Source organism: Ischnura elegans, chromosome 5 (assembly GCF_921293095.1).
Source record: "Ischnura elegans chromosome 5, ioIscEleg1.1, whole genome shotgun sequence".
Lineage (NCBI taxonomy): Eukaryota > Metazoa > Arthropoda > Insecta > Odonata > Coenagrionidae > Ischnura > Ischnura elegans.
In genome coordinates this window covers 8,158,274-8,174,833 of record NC_060250.1, presented here as the reverse complement: position 1 = coordinate 8,174,833, position 16,560 = coordinate 8,158,274, and the positions used below count along the sequence as shown (strand labels likewise).

Here is a 16,560-nt window from a genome sequence, read left to right as displayed (position 1 = left end):
CTGCATCTATGTAACACTAAACTCTCTTCACACAATCACTTCACAACAAAGATCGTTGCTAATAATGCACGGTAAAGTTAATCATAAATGTATAAACACTTGCAAAAATAAGACATCCATCTCTGTGCAGTGGATACATTGGCATTGGTAATGATTTCAACGCATCAATTTGTACCGTCACTACAACAGTCTCTCGCAACATCAATAATAATCACTGTTTTCGGGGTTTTTCTTCTCACTAGTAATGACTTCATGCACAATAAGATTTCACGTGATATAAAATGATTGAAAGTAACATTTTTCTTCTCCAAATAATGAAATCAACTAGTTAACGCGATCGATAGTTCACTCCGAAACATATAGGTTTAGTCACGAAATTTGTCACTCATGCCCACTACTTTGTTAAGAATACAATAATTGAAGGCTTCAAATAATTTACGCAGCATTCCCGACCTCATTAAAGAAAATAATTACGCAAAACAACAAAACTAGTCAACACTTTTCTTGTTTACCACTCAATCGCTAGCCGTGTCAAGAAAGACTGATGGGATAGAACAAAACATTAGCGACACGCGCCACTTGGTTCACGGCGGTTCATAGGAATTCCCATGGCCCTATGGGAATTCCCTATGTATTTTGATGGTAGCTAGCTGAAGCGCGGGGTTCGAGGGCGCGCTTCGCGAAGCTACCGTGGTAGCTAGTTTGAAGCTACGGAAGTAGCTTCAAATCCCATAGAGAATAAGGGTTGGAGCCTAATAAGCTACCGGTAGCTTCTGCAAGCTCCCTTCGCCGGAGCTTCAGCGTTAGAGAATACAAGTGGGAGCAAGTAGCTTAATTAAGCATCTTTCCACCAGAAAGCTACCGCGCTTCGAGTTAGAGAATAGACCCCCTAGGATTGTTATAATAATAATAATAATTTTATTTCTGTTAGGTTACAAATGTAACATAGAAATCTTCATATAGTGGACAAACAACACATGAGATAAAAACATGAAAGACAGATGACATATATACATGTTATGGCTTGCAAGGTGTCGAGTTCTTTTTGTTAACATATTTTTTACACAAGTCGTAGTACTCATCTAGTGAATAAATTGAATTTTGATATATAAGCATTTTTAATTTGTGCTTGAATGAGTTGCTATTTTGGATTGCTTTAATATCTGGTGGTAGTAAGTTAAAAAGTTTGGCCCCTTTATGATATGGTCCTTCACTAGCAAGTTTAGATGACCTCGGTTCAATATGTATATCATGTTTTTGTCGGGTGTTTATTTGGTGTATCTCACAGTTTAGGTCAAATGAGTTCAGATTTTTTTTGACATACATTATTAAATTAAATACATACAGGAATTATATTATTACATGAATTAAATACATGTTGACCAATGATGATGAAACACTCATGCATGCATCAGTGAACATATATTTATTATTTAATAATTACAAAAAGCGAGTGCTATCGCATGATTTTTGCCATGATTTGAGAGAAAACAACGTGATCTCTCTTAATTCAACAGTCACTTAAAATGATTACGATAATTGGATACCTTTTTTCTTATTTACAGTTAGGTATGCTCTCATTTGGAACCAAAAAGCCACAACTAATGAATAATATGAAAATTACCACACATTAAAGGTGTATAAGAAAAAAAATAAGGGTTAAACATTTATCGCTGAAAATGTCGTTCCATGTATGTAATCGCGGCTGCATTAATGGTCTATAATGGTATGATTTGCGGAGGAAGTAAGGCCGTCTCGGGGGTATCTCCTTGGTATGATAAGTGGAGGTTTTACGGTATAAAGAGGTTCACTACAAAGAGGTTTGCCTATAAATTTACATGTAAATTAGACAGGACTGTAGGGGTGCTATGATGTATGGAGGTTTATGATGTGAAGAGGTTCACCACATAGAGATTTTACTGTATTTGGTTTTTTTGGGGGGCTTCTTGTATGGTGTAGTGTCTGCCCTGGGGAGCGGCTCTGTGTGGATGAACAGGCCTTGACGAAGGAAGATGAGGAGAGACTAAAATCATTGTTTGATAATTGGGGTTAACATGGTATAGAAAAAGGGGATGGAGGGGAAAAGAAATGGGTTTGTGAGAGATGAGAGCAAACACTGAGACGAGATGGGAAGGAGGCAAAGACGGTTTGGCTGTAGTGAGCATTACGCAGGGAGGGAATGTTGTAACTGAGTTAAGGCTTTTTTATGAATTAGCAATAAAGTGAGTGTAGGAAGCAGTTAATGTGAGATTGCAGAACCCATGGGTCGATTATCTTGCATTCCAAATGTGGCTCTTACCAGGAGCCATGCTTGGAGTAGAAGTGTATTAATTTTTTCCATGTTCTTCTGTGTTTCGATAACTCAAATCATGAAGCATAGAAGAAGACATGTCGGAATAAAAAATTGCATTCGTCAGCAGTCATCAATCGTAAGGTTGGTTCGATGCCCCTCTTCACTCGGTTCTCATAGTTGTAACAATGGAATGGTGAAGTAAAGACATCAAGGCAGCTAAAGGAAGTATGCATGTAAGTTTGTGATAATGCTGGTCTACATTATGTTCAAGTCACCCCAAGCTAAGGTTACGAAAAATGATTTTCTGTTTCTTGGGTAGGAACAAGTAAATGCAGTGGTGAATAATTATGGTACTTTATGAAATCTGGGATTATCCTACTCCAATATAATTACAGTCGGATCCGGATTTAATGTCTTCTCATTTAACATTTTTCCGCATTTAGCGTTTATTTTTTTGGGTCCCGATTCATTCCCTATTAGGGCAGTGTAAAAATTACCGTTTGTAGTGTCTCCCCATTTTGCATTTTTCCACATTTATGGTCGTAAAAATTTTTCCCGCACAAGATTTTTTTGCCCGATTTAACATTTTACATGACGGTTCATGTAAATGATTATCCAAATCTTCGAATTTCTGCTCATTAACAAGAAGAGTCTCATGAAAGTTTACCAAGAGTCAATAGAATATTCGGGGGAACGCTTCTTCAACTACTTTCTTCCGCGAACGCAGCCTTGGAACTTTCAACTCGCAAGCTGGGTGATTTGTCTTCTCGTGATGTTTTGCTCCCCTTCTGATCCAAACATTGGGCACTTTTTGTATCAGATCCGATTTAATGGAGATAAGTCATCCCTTAATAACTTCAAACTACCTTATCCTTCACTTCTTGAACTTGACTTCAATGATACATGACGACTGATGACACGAGTTATCCTCCGAGGGCCGCTAAAATAATGGTTTTCTCGTAATGTTTTCAATCAATGGCTTATGCCCCTTTCAACTCTACTCCCTATGGGCAGTCCATTGTTAGCCCAATATTTTTCCAGTCGGCTACTTTCTCTTTTCAAAAGAGGAGACCCAATATCATTTGCGCAGTTCACTAGAAGATTCTTTATATATTCCATTCCAAGGTCAGTTTCCGCAGAGGAACAGCGAAAGAACCGAGGAAGTGTTTTCCCTGTCATGATCGTGAGTGAGGGCATTCTTTCCCTACACAACAACATTATTTTACATCGTAATTTAGGTATCCCGGAGCCCATTTATCGACATGCGGCTGGTTGATATCGCTGTCGATTCAAAGACATTTTTCTGGTGCTAATTTATGTGAAAAGAGAATGACAATTGGAGTTTTGACGAACATCTTGGTCCATGACTCTAAATGGCTTTTAATAAATCGCTCATGCTAGAAAAAAAAGCACTGCATACTCACGGTAAAATAGATGAGCGCGGAAAAATACGAAAATCCGGCAGGTATCCCATGGTGGTTGACTTCGACATCATAACCCTGACGAAATTGCCAAACTCCAAAGGCACTGGCAATTTTTCAGATGAAATCCAGTTCTGTTGAAGATGAAACCTTTTCACTTAACAGAGTTTAGTTAATCATTATTCAAGGTCCAACCAAATTTCATTAAGATGTTGCCGAGAAACAATGTGAGTCGGAGTCAAGGTGATCAGCGTGCCGTGTAAGCAACTTCTCCCGGCTCCATTCAACCTGCATGAGGCTGTGGATATATGACAACGAATCTGGTTTCATCATCGAGTTGAATCACCATCGACTTGTACACATACTAGAAATAAGATTCTCCTTTTTTGGATGACCTCGAAATCCAACATGTGTGCACATGAGGCTTTTTAAAGGCTCATAAATCCCTCATTTCGCCAAGACAACAGAAAACGTTAAGTTGGCAAAACTCCAGAAAACCTCCCATTTACTAAATATTCGGTAGTTTAGAATTCGGGATTAGGGATCTTCTGCTGTCTGTTTATTTCACTCATCTTTATTGATGTAATGACGATTTTTGGAGTGCCTACTTACACCTTTTTTTTATTATATTAGAAATGCTATAGTCACCTACATGTCACTTTTACAAAAAAATTTTAAAAGCTCTTCGAGACCACTGAAATATGCGTAAAAATGGAATGACTAATGACCATAATAATAATATTCCGTGTGGGAATGCTTTTAAGTTGATGCATATTATAATTTTCTTAAAATATTTCATTAAAACAATTGTCATCCTCTCATTACTTATTTTTACTACCCATTTTTTTTTTAGCTGATTCCTGAAAAGTATTATCCAACCATCATTGGGCAGAGAACACTTAATCAATGAATTTTTTGCTGCATGCCGCACCTTTTAGTTACTTAAAATAATATTTTTTATTCATTCAAAGCAATTCCAGTCATTACAGACCCTAAAACCTGAAAAAAGGCAGGTCCTCATGTAGTGTTTTTCCGCATTTAGTGTTTTAAATGTTGTCCCCCCTGAAAAACGTGAAATCAGGATTCTACTGTACTTGATTTATTGGTGATCAGTGGTGCAGCGTGGGGGGGGTTTGGGTGTTAAAACCCCCCCAGAGCTCAGAGAAATTTTTAAGTTTAATCCATTTTACTCAATTGGATTGATATTACTATAGAATAGTGTACGAATTAATAAAATATCCCTCAGAAAGCCGTACTCATCATTTTGAACCGTTTATCTTAAAATTCCACAATTTATTAATATCGCACCTACTACTTATCCTCGTGAGTATTCCATACCCCCACACAACCCGGTATTAGTTGCACCTAAATCCCCACCCCCCCAGCCTTAATTCCTAGCTGCGCCCCTGTTGGTGATGACCCTTATATTGACTGTGATCCATGTTATTCAATATGCTATGGCATGGTGAATGGCATTCAGTGATTTATCTAAAAGGTTTATTTTAATCCTTATAATAAACCTTATTACAAATGAAAGCTCAGAAACCAATCCGCTGTACAAGAAAGTCCTTCTGTAGTGAAGTAAATCATCAGCACCCTCAGCTTCATTTTCAACTTGCTCAAGTGTATATTATTGTGTTGACCTGAACCATGCCCTTGGTTTGACTGTGATTATATTCAGACAAATATTGGCTGTGTAATTTATGCAAACAAACATTTTTGTTAAAAAAAATGATTGCTGAAGGAGTAATTGATGGCATGGCACAAATTGTCTTCTGCAGATGAACGACCAAGACAGGACATCTATTCATGAAGCCATGGAACAACAGTCGATTTCAATATCTAAGGCTGGAATTGTCACCTCCCTTCAAGCAAGGTGTTCCGTGATTGCTGCTGCCAATCCAATCGGAGGTCGATATGATGCATCAATGACCTTCTCTGAAAATGTAAGTATGTCTTAATTTTAGATCTGTGAAATTAAGTTATTTTAATTCATGAGATTATAATTGACCTCTCAAATGTTTACTGCTGACCAGCGCTCAGATCTCTGTCAAAGTAATTGAGTTGATAATACTTACATTTTTTTCAATGCCTTCCATGCAACTTTGGGTACATTTTTTGCTTTGGTAAGTTCTGATATTTTATAGTTTAATATTTCTTTCGTCATGGATCTGTTGGTAATTTATGGTTAGAGGCAATTATGATAATTTTAATCTAAAAAAATATTTCTGAGCCTTGATATTGGGAAATTCCACTTTTATGCTAATTATTTTTTATGCTTGAAGCTGTTAAGTATATTCTATTGAAATTTTGCTGCTTCAGTTTTTCCAATTGCTCCCTTTCAAATGAAAATTTCATAGTTTCATATATCTTAATGAGTATAACTATGTTTTCCGTACCTATGGCTGTTTTCATTTTTTTCGAAAAGGGTCACGAACCCCGACTTTACTCTTGGCCAAAATATGTTTCTCTTTTGTTTTGTCCTAGCGATTGATGTGAATTTTCAGTTCCTCTGTGGTATTTTGAATGATTTTTTTGTGTCCTCCTTGCAGGTCAATTTGTCTGATCCAATTTTGTCTCGGTTTGACATTCTGTGTGTCGTGCGAGATGAGGTGGATCCGATGAGGGACCAGAGGCTGGCTCGGTTTGTCGTGAGGTCGCACATTAAGCATCACCCGACCAAAAGCTCTACAAATCCAACGTCTGCCCCAACGACACCTGCTCCTCACAGGGACGGAGATGGCACTACGTTGGAGGATGAAGCACTCGCCGAAGATGCTGAAGTGCCTTCCAAAATAGAGCCCATTCCACAGGAGCTGCTCAAAAAGTACCTGATTTACGCCCGAGAAAATGTCCATCCGAAATTGCAAAACATGGACCAAGACAAGGTTGCTCGAATGTACAGTGACCTACGGCAGGAGTCCCTGGTAATGTTTTTGCATCATCTTGATGAATTTTATCAGGCATTAATGGCCAATGAGCATATGATGATTCCTAGTTTCATAATGTGTGGGTTTTTGTTTTGTTATTGTATTTCATAATGACTAAAGGTAAATGAGTTAAGTTATTCATTTAAATACTTGTTTTAGAATTTGTTTGCTACTTGAAGTTGGGTTGGGTCAGACCAAAAATCTAAAATAGGGATGTGCGAATAGTATCCGCGGATACTCGAATACTAGAAAGTATTCGATATTCGAGATCTCGAATAGTTATGCCAAAGGTACCGTCTCGAATACCTCGAATACTTTGAATTTCGCGTCATACACTGTCGCTCGCACGTCGTTGGTAGTTGACTCGGAAAAATGAGAACTCTAGTCGTTTAGTGCATGCAGCAGCGTTTTAGGCAAGCTGACGAAATACATCAAATTCGTGGGTTCGAGCGGTGAAAAGAGTTCGACGTGGGGAACCGAAATTGATCGGATGAAAAAAATCCGAAAATCTCAGGTGTCCCCCATCAGGAGAGCCTCAGTTCCGTGGGATAGCAACAGCTCATGCAGGGATCGTATTACGAAGACCTCAGCTTTGAAAAAAATATCAAGTTACCGGAAAATAATAGAATCGCGGAAAATAATAGAATGGCGTTTCACCCTTCCCTCTTTCTCCCCACTGACCATTTTCCCACATCCATCTTTTGATAAAATGAGAGGTGTTTGCCATGTGTCCTTTGTGGCTAATAACGACAGGCATTTATTTTGAATCTTCCCCAGGAGATGAAACTACCATAGGGAGGAACTCAGTGCCGTGGGATAGTGACATTGGCGCATTTCCCACGATCTGCTATCCCCCTCAATTCAGCATTCGCCTCACCCACTCTTGACGATTTCCTCTTCTCCGAAATCAAACAAAAGATCCCAGCTCGCACAGAGATTGTATTACAAAGACCTTAGCTTCGAAAAAATATCAAGTTACGCGAGAAAAATAAAAACGAGTCTCCCGCCCACCCCCTTTTCTCACCCACTGACCTTTTTCTACCTACCTGCTTCGAATTTCCCCCTTTCTGGAGGTCAACTGCTGCATGAGTCATCTACTAGCCCAAAAGGTGTCTAACAATGGCTTTCGGCAATTATTATTACACCTTTATTGGATTGAAATATTAGTAATGTGCGCGTAATTTAAAAAAGAATAAGACCAAACACGACATATTTCTGACTTTATTTAAGCATTTTACGCAGCAAAATAAATACCGGGAAGAAGAAGAAATATGACGGAGGCTTAACATTTTGGCGTAATGCTCAAATAGGGTGCGTTCCTATTATTTTTTATTGCCTAAATCGAAATATTAATACTCCTGAAGTACGTATTTAATGCTTTTTAAACGCTCGTTAAAAACGAAATAATTTGTATACAGTAAAACTTTGATTTTACGCAGTTGGAGGGACCGAAATATGGGCACTGTGTAAAATCAAAGTGTGTAAAATCAAGAGTTGGTATTGAGGAGGAGTATAGTTTTCAGGATAACACTAGCTCATTATTGCTCGGAAAATGAAGCCTAATAATCTTATTTACTCAAAAGCAACACCAAAGATGACGTGTTACCTTAAGAGAAACAACTTTGCATTCCTGAACAGTGTTTCCCATGGTTGAACAAAATGGTTGAAATGCCAGCATTTCTGGCACTAAGATTACTTCTGTTACCTAGGAGAAATTTCGGAATGGTGATACTAAATGGTCGCAGAGAAGCTAATTTTCGAAAATATTCTCATTAAAAGCAGTTTTCAGGATATCCGTGTAACCACCAGCAGACAAAAAAAGATTGGAGATTGAAGAAATGAGATACCTGAGGATAGTCATCCAAATTAACCCCATTAACAGGGAGCAAAATTTTGCTAATACATCACAAAGGCTTTACACCCTGTGGGCCTGGGTTCAAGTCCTGGCAGTAGCAGAGACTTATCAGAGATGGCCCTATCCCTACTTGAGTCTAATATGGAGGGCACCACTCTGTCCATCAGATGGGAAGTTAAGTCCTGGTCCCTTATGAGCTTATCATTACAACCTGGCTAATGCCAACATAGGGTTCCTATCCCCCCAGCCCTTACTTCATGGCGCTAATGACCCCAGTTGTTGGTTACCTCCAAATAGCATACCATAGATAATACGGAGCACACAGGACCCGGGATATTCGGAAATTCAGATTTTTGCGGTGCTTAGATCACTTTTTTTAAGTGAGCTATTAAAATGACCGCGCAACTGCCGTCATGCCACCCGTGATGAATAAAAAATGACTAATAGTCCTGAAAAATTTTCCTTCTTTATAATTTATACGCATTAAAAAAGCATTTCCCCATGAAATTTTAGCATTAGTAGATTGACTCTTCCGGGAATAGCTTCTCTGTCGGCATTCTTCCGCGAATTCAGCGCCGGTACCTTCGACTCTCAAGCCGTGTGACTCAGCTTCACGTAATATTTTGCTTCCCCTTATCTGATAACAACACCGGACACTTTTTGTATTTCGATTTAATGGTGCTAAGCCATTCCTGAGTTTAAAGGGACTGCCTTATCACTCACGTCTTGAATTTGACTTCAACGATTACATGACGATTGACGACGCGAGTTATTCTCCGAGGGCATTAACTCCCGTTCCGTTAAAACGCTTTCCACCTAGCGGAGTTAAGCTAATAGCTATTCAAGTTCCAACCATGTTTAACTTAAACCGTCTGACAATGAGATACAAGTTGAGTCGGTTCTGATAAGCGCGCAGCGCAAGCAATTTTTCCTCGCCTCCATTTGTCCCGCAGATGTGGGGTTAGCCTGGGAATGAGACAATGCATGCTGCTTTTACCATCGTGTTGAATCACCATCGACTTACGTCCATACTAGAAGTACTGAGAAGAAGTACATCTTTTTTGGATCACCTTGGAAGCCAAAATTTTGGCACGGGAGTATTTTCAACGACTCATTTCGCCGTTATATTTCGCTGGGGCGACGGAAAACATAGCGTTGGCAAAATTCTAGAAAGCCTTGCGTTGGGGATAGATATTCCGTAGCTCATAATTCTGGATATAAACAGCATCGATCAATAAGTCGAATAATAAACGAAAGGTGATAATGTTAATATCTCCAGCGATCATGTCTTAATCAAAAGTAGTTACGCATACATGGCGATTGCCGTGTGTTTTAGGTTTCGATATCCTTCTACGGCGAATTTGAACTAAGAGCGACATTCGCGTTCGTAATGGAGCCTGAAATATTACTGAGAGGGCTCACGGGGAAGCAATAATTAGATTCGCGATGTATTTAGTTTCACGCTCAACAGCGCGATGTCATTTCAACCGTTCCTGTAATCATTTCTGCAACTCATTGAGACGAAATAATAACCTAACTGCATATTGCTCTAGTCGGATTTTCAAAACAAGCCGAAAGACAACTGCGTAAAATCAAGATTAGCGACCTCTTAGGGGCTGGGGTTATGCTGCGCAAAATCGAAAAACTGCGTAAAATCAAGAAAAAATGTAAAATCGAAGTTTCACCATTGCAATTCCCTATGCTTTCCGGCCGGACTTGAGTGCCGCTGCGTAAAAACGAGACTTGATGTAAAATCGAAGTGCGTAAAATCGAAGTTTTACTGTATTATGAATACAGTAATGGTGGGTAACGAATCACAATCAATGCCTTTTGTTTTCTTTAATGAAGGATACTACCCTCTTGTTTACATAAAATTAAAATATTCCATTAATCAGCTAAATTCCTGTTTGAATCCTTTAACCCATTAACGGCCAAGGCTAATATGCGGTAGAAATTTTTAAATTTATCATCATATTTAGTCTTAATAGATACTAGAAAAGAAATTTTGAAAAATTTGAGGCTCTAAAAAATTTATTTATTACAGAAAAATAATGGTGCGTTTTCGCACCTTTGGCGGAATGTGGGTACTTCGGTTAACATGCCGTGGAAAACTAAAATCTTTTTCTTTTCCTGTGTTTTATTTATATACACATAGAAACGCATAAATTAGTATTTAAAATCATTAAGTAACGGTTCATACTAGAACAAAATGCTTTTATTAATGAAAATTATGAAAATTATTTGGATATTAAGGCACATTATATTTTACCCAAAAATATGCACTGTGCCTATTACATTACCTGCACCTTTTCCTTGATACCTTTTTCTCGATAATATGACCTGCATTATCTTCTTTAGTGTCTGCCAGTAAAGAATTACAAGAAGGTTTGTCTTTTTTCGGATTTGATGGTCCTTCTGCATGTATGTCTTAGTGATTGCCAATACTAAATCGGTCACCTTTGATTGACGTTAGTGCACCATATGATCTTAGAGAGATCAATTGGAGAAATTTTGAGCCAACTAGCCTTCCCATAGATCTTTCATGAATAAGTAAACACACTTTCCAGTAAATTGGTAAATAAGGCCATACCACGTTTTCCCTCTGATTTTGATTCTATAAATCGCATTTGTATTATCGTGATATATACTCCACCTATGGGATTATTGTAATCCCCAATGACGAAAATCTGGGGAATAGTTATGTCTTTTCTTTCAAATGGTAAATTGGCAATGTGTTTCTGGCCACAATTACAACAGAGGATTCATTCCATTTGACCGAGAAAAATTCAGATTCCTCGTCAAAAGCATAAACAATTGAGCCTCGGGTTTTTTTTCCAAGAGTTTTAGAGTCTTCAAGCGGGCACTTTTCAGTTACCCGAGTGGTTCAAGTTGCAAAGGATCGCCTTTCCTTCAGTGTTTGGAACAAGGAACATGTATAAGAGAAGTTGTCAAAAAATAACCGATGCTGAATAATATCGGGAATTATTTTCAAGAAATGTGAAACAATGATAGCTCCTAATCCTACCTTCACTCCATGAGGATTTGATTAATTTAGCCCCTCCATACGAAAACAAATTGGATGAGGTAACCATCTGAAGAGCAAAGGCACCATAATTCGAACCCCAATCAAACCGGATTATTTTATATCAACATTTTCGCTGAGTGGCGTCCAAAATACGGGACCATTTGCTCATCTATAGAAAGGTTATGAGAAAAAATTAGCATTCAAAATTGTAAATATTGGTCTCAGCTTTGCAAATTTGCCCGATTTGTCGAGAAAAAGGTTGATATTTTCCTTAATCTCTTTCTACTCATAGTTTGACGAACTAATTCAACCCATTTATCTTTATAATATCTTTAGACAAGTATACGTCCTGCTGCAGGAGCATATGATACCCAGAGAGAATAAAAATCTCAAGAAACTTTTCAAGCCTGCAATACTAATTGTAACTGATGCCTATTGCTATCAGTAACATAACTTTTTTGAAAAATATACCATTTCCTCCAAATCTCATCATCAAGAAACAGGAGGAAAATGTCAGATGGAGACATACCTCCAAATTCACGTCTTATTTATTCGTCATATTCCTTCTCTTTAGATATTGGACGACAAAAAAAATTACATCAATATCCTTTTTCCATTTTGGAAAATTAGTCCCTTTTATCAGACAACTGGATATCTTTTTTGGTACTCTGATGGCTTTCCTTCTTCTTCTTGCGCACTCAGCCGGTGCTCCACTATACCATCGCCACGATGCGTTTCCAATGTTACCGCGATGTCATTGTTAATCGGCTTCGCAGTTCATATGTTATCATCTATGTCTTCTTCATCAGTCAAGTGTAACGTCTAGTGGTATAGAAACAACATCCGTGGCGTCATCCACAGAATCCAGGGTTTCCTCCAGAGTTGTCAAGATATCTTGGGTGGACACACACCTTCTTTTATTATCCATCTACAGTAGTTTCGGAAAATTTGATGCAATTAAAAAGATAATTTTTTTCACTCCAACGTTGCCTTAAACGTTGATCTTGAAGCTGTGGGATCACCCAGTTACACCCGTTATATCTAACGAATACGTATAGACCTATGAGACTAACTTCTTGAAGTTTTCTTATTGAGTTGGAAGCTGAGATCCATTGATGTGTGCATAGTAGTGATCCGTTTCTGAACGACCAGCGCTGTTTGAGAAACTTACACACGGTTAAAAATCGATAGGTCTCGTGGCGGGGAATCGAGATGCTCATTAGTACGCAATGACTAAATGAAGCCACATTTTAGAAGACGACAGCTGTGAGACCAATAAGATAAGAAAATACATTTTATGGTTTTTAAAAACCCAACAATGATTAAATTGATTCACCGAATAATTACAGGGTGGCGTACAATATTAGTGACCAAGGTTTGCTAGATTTGTCTCTCGGTACGGTACCTCAGTCCTAATCTGCCATACCCCCAAACGCCAAAGGTGCGAAAACGCACCATTATATACAAGTGTCAAAATTGTACATCTCTAAATATATTATTTGATTTTAAAAAATCTGAGTAATTAAGTATTGATAGTACATTTATGATACTAGTATTAGGATTCATAAATATTCTTAGTACACTCGTAAAAAAATATTAAGCTGAGAGCCCTCGAAGAGCATGTTATTTAGTAAACTTGAAAATTTATAATTAAATAATCACGTCAAAATTTTAAAAGAAAATGGTTTTAAAAATAAGGTTCTCATCTAATGAATAATTTACCAAGGAAAAACTATTAAATAACGGAGTAGATATTTTTTTACGAACTAATTAAAAAATGGTGCGTTTTCGCACCTTTGGCCGTAAATGGGTTAAAGGCAATCACAATTGCTCGCCAAAATCTTGGGTTTCCTGCTGCATAGGCGACCTAGTCAAACATTTTCACATTCATCGTTTAGTATTCGAGGTATTCGAATATTCGAGCAATATCTACTATTCGACCCATCCCTAAATATTATATATATATATATAAGTGCCCAAATAAAGTTGCAATCACCAGATTTGTGCCTCTGACATCCAAAATTTGCGTAAAATACTCATAGCAACAAAGCCGTCTTCCAGTCAGCTACGTCCATACTCAGTTACTGCTAGTTCAAGTAATGTCAGTTCCGAGCCATTTAAAACCATTTTCAATTACGTGAAAACTTACCTATAGTGATTTATGTCGTCACAAAAATGATGAGTTAAAGTTTAAGGGAAGGGTCTATGGAAATGGCATAATGCTTCTTGGTCCGTTTACAATAGCACATGATATTCATCTCATAATGAATGTCACGTACATCTTTGGATGTTAAAATTAGAGATGGGTCGAATAGCAGATTTCTCGAATTCGAATATTAAATCATTGCTCGAATATTCGAATACCTCGAATTTCGAATACCTCGAATACTAAATGATGAATGCTGGTATGTTTGACTCGGTTGCCTATGCAGCAGGCAACACAAGATTTTGGGGAGTAATTTTGATTTCCTTTAAATGATTCGAACAGGAATTTAGCTGATTAATGAATATTTTCATTTTATGGAAACAATTGGGCATATAATTAATTCAACTAACATCGCTTTACCCTCACTCCTGCTGCCAAGTGCTAGCTGACAATCTGAGGCATTTTGTAAAATACAAGCTCTTCTCCACCAGATTTTCTTCAATTATTTTCAGTCCATCTTTGGGAGTTCTCACGAGATAAGAAGATGAATTGGAATTGCTATCAGGGAGAAACCAAATATTCTGAGAAAATATCCCTTTTTCTGGGACTGTAACAATAAAGATTTATAGCACCACTCATAAATTATAACTTGATATATGTTTTCGGAAAAAAATACCGCATCAACTTCCGAGAAGCTCTGTTGCTCATATCGAGTTTCGCCAGAATGCGTCTCCGTCGTATTTTGACATTTATTTCTTTGCGTAAAATGCTTAAATAAACTCAGAAATACGTCGTGTTTGGTCTTATTCTTTTTGAAATTACGCGCACATTACTAATATTTCAATTCAATAAAGGTGTAACATCAATTGACGAAAGTCATTCTTAGACACCTTTTGTGCTAATAGATGACTCATGCAGCGGTTGACCTCCAAAGAAATGGGGAACTTCGAAGCTGGTAGGAAAAAAAAGGTCAGTGGGGGAGAAAAGGGAGGGCCCGAAACACGTTTCTATTGTTCTCGTGTAACTTGGTATTTTTTCGAAGCTAAGGTCTTCGTAATATGATCCCTGCGCGAGCTGTGACCTTTTTTTATTTCGAAGAAGAGGAAAGCCTCAGAGGGGGGGCTAGTGCTGAATGGAGAGGGATACCGGATCTTGGGAAATGCGCTAATGTAAGTATCCCAGGGTACTCACACAGCTGTTGACCTCCAGAAATGGGGAACTTCGAAGCAGGTAGCCAGAAAAAGGTCAGTGGGTGAGAAAAGGGGGGAGGGCGTGAAACACGTTTTTATTGTTCTCGTAACTCGATATTTTTTTCGAAGCAGGGGTCTTCGTAATGCGATCCCTGCGCGAGCTGGGACCTTTTGTTTGATTTCGGGGAAGAGGAAAGCGTCAGAGGGGTGAGTCAAGTGCTGAATGGAGGGGGATAGCGGATCGTGGGAAATGCCCTAAGGTTGCTATCCCACGGCACTGAGGTTCTCCTGGTGGGGGGAATCGGGGATTTTCGGATTTTTTCACCCGACCATTTTCGGTTCCCCTCGTCGAACTCTTTTCACCGCTAAAATCCACTAATTTGATGTAATTCGTCAACTTGCGTAAAACGGCGCTGCGGGCACTAAATGACTACAGTTCTCTACATTTTTCCGAGTCAACTACCAACGACGTGCGTGCGACAGTGTATGACGCGAAATTCCAAGTATTCGAGGTATTCGAGGCGGTACTTTTCGCATAACTATTCGAAACCTCGAATATCGAATACTTTCTAATATTCGAGGTATTCGAGTATTCGCGGATACTATTCGCACATCTCTAGTTAAAATACAATACATATATCTATTATACTACGGCAATGTCTGATATATCCAACTACACCAATACGATCGACAGTTGTACGAGTATATTTGTCAACCACAATGATGAATTGCGCTAGTGACGCCAAGGATTATTCAGCAATAAATACCATCACAAGAAATACTGAGTACACAAACTTTTCTTTATTAACGCCGTAAAACTCACTTTCAATTCAACAAATAAAATGATCACACTTTACAAGAACACTTGTCCAAGAAAAGTACTCACGAAGAAAATCTAGATCAACACGACACGTACTGTTACTTCACAAATCTAATTAACACTAATTGCAAATAAAATTGTAGAGGAAATGTTCACACGAAGAAAATCGGGAGTGAAAACACTGACTGTAACTTCGCAAATCAAATTATACACATTGCGAACTCAAGAAGTAAGTAATTAGAGCGAAACATCGGCAGCGACGACCCGTACAACTTAATAACGGCACTATATTTAAAAAATGCTCACTTTCCTTCCATTTCGCGTTGTCGACAATAATTGTAAAAGATGAAAACATTTTATTAAAAAAATCATCAATAAAGTCAGCACCGAAACTTGGGTGTCCTAAACAAAACTTGATGAGGTTACTCTTTTCCACCCAGCTTGGTACATTTTCGGCGTGCGGGGCCTGGGGCATCGACCAGCTTTCCCCGGCGGCAGAGCCGAGGCCAGCCGGCAATCATCGGCGGTCGACACTGTCGAGACACTTGGTACACGTCGCGAGATTTCTGAGCACGCAGATTCATCAGCATGTACCAGCAGGTTCTCAATGATAACTTTGCCGATTTGAAGGGACACTTTTCACACAATGAACGGAACCACATTCACAGTAGAAACTTGAAGGACCAGGAAAATCCCATGGAACCAAGAATAAATTCCGTGTGAGATACTGCATCTCCTAAGACACCATAATTCCATGAACACCACTAGAAAAGAGAAATTTTTATCAATAATTTCCATTCACATTTGAAGAACAAGACAAAAGATTTTCTGCAGAAATTTTACAAATTATGGCCTACTTATGTGCTTACCTTCGTTATGC

The 16,560-nt window shown here is 38.4% G+C and overlaps 1 protein-coding gene across 1 annotated transcript in view; it reads left to right on the top strand.

Moving 5' to 3' along the window:
* LOC124158478 (DNA replication licensing factor Mcm2) overlaps positions 1-16,560 on the top strand; it is a 43,854-nt gene that overhangs the window by 22,099 nt on the left and 5,195 nt on the right. Inside the window, exons 10-11 of the mRNA XM_046533601.1 lie at positions 5,496-5,660; positions 6,267-6,641. Of these exons, the coding sequence (XP_046389557.1) occupies positions 5,496-5,660; positions 6,267-6,641 (540 nt within the window). The remainder of the gene's footprint in view (positions 1-5,495; positions 5,661-6,266; positions 6,642-16,560) is intronic.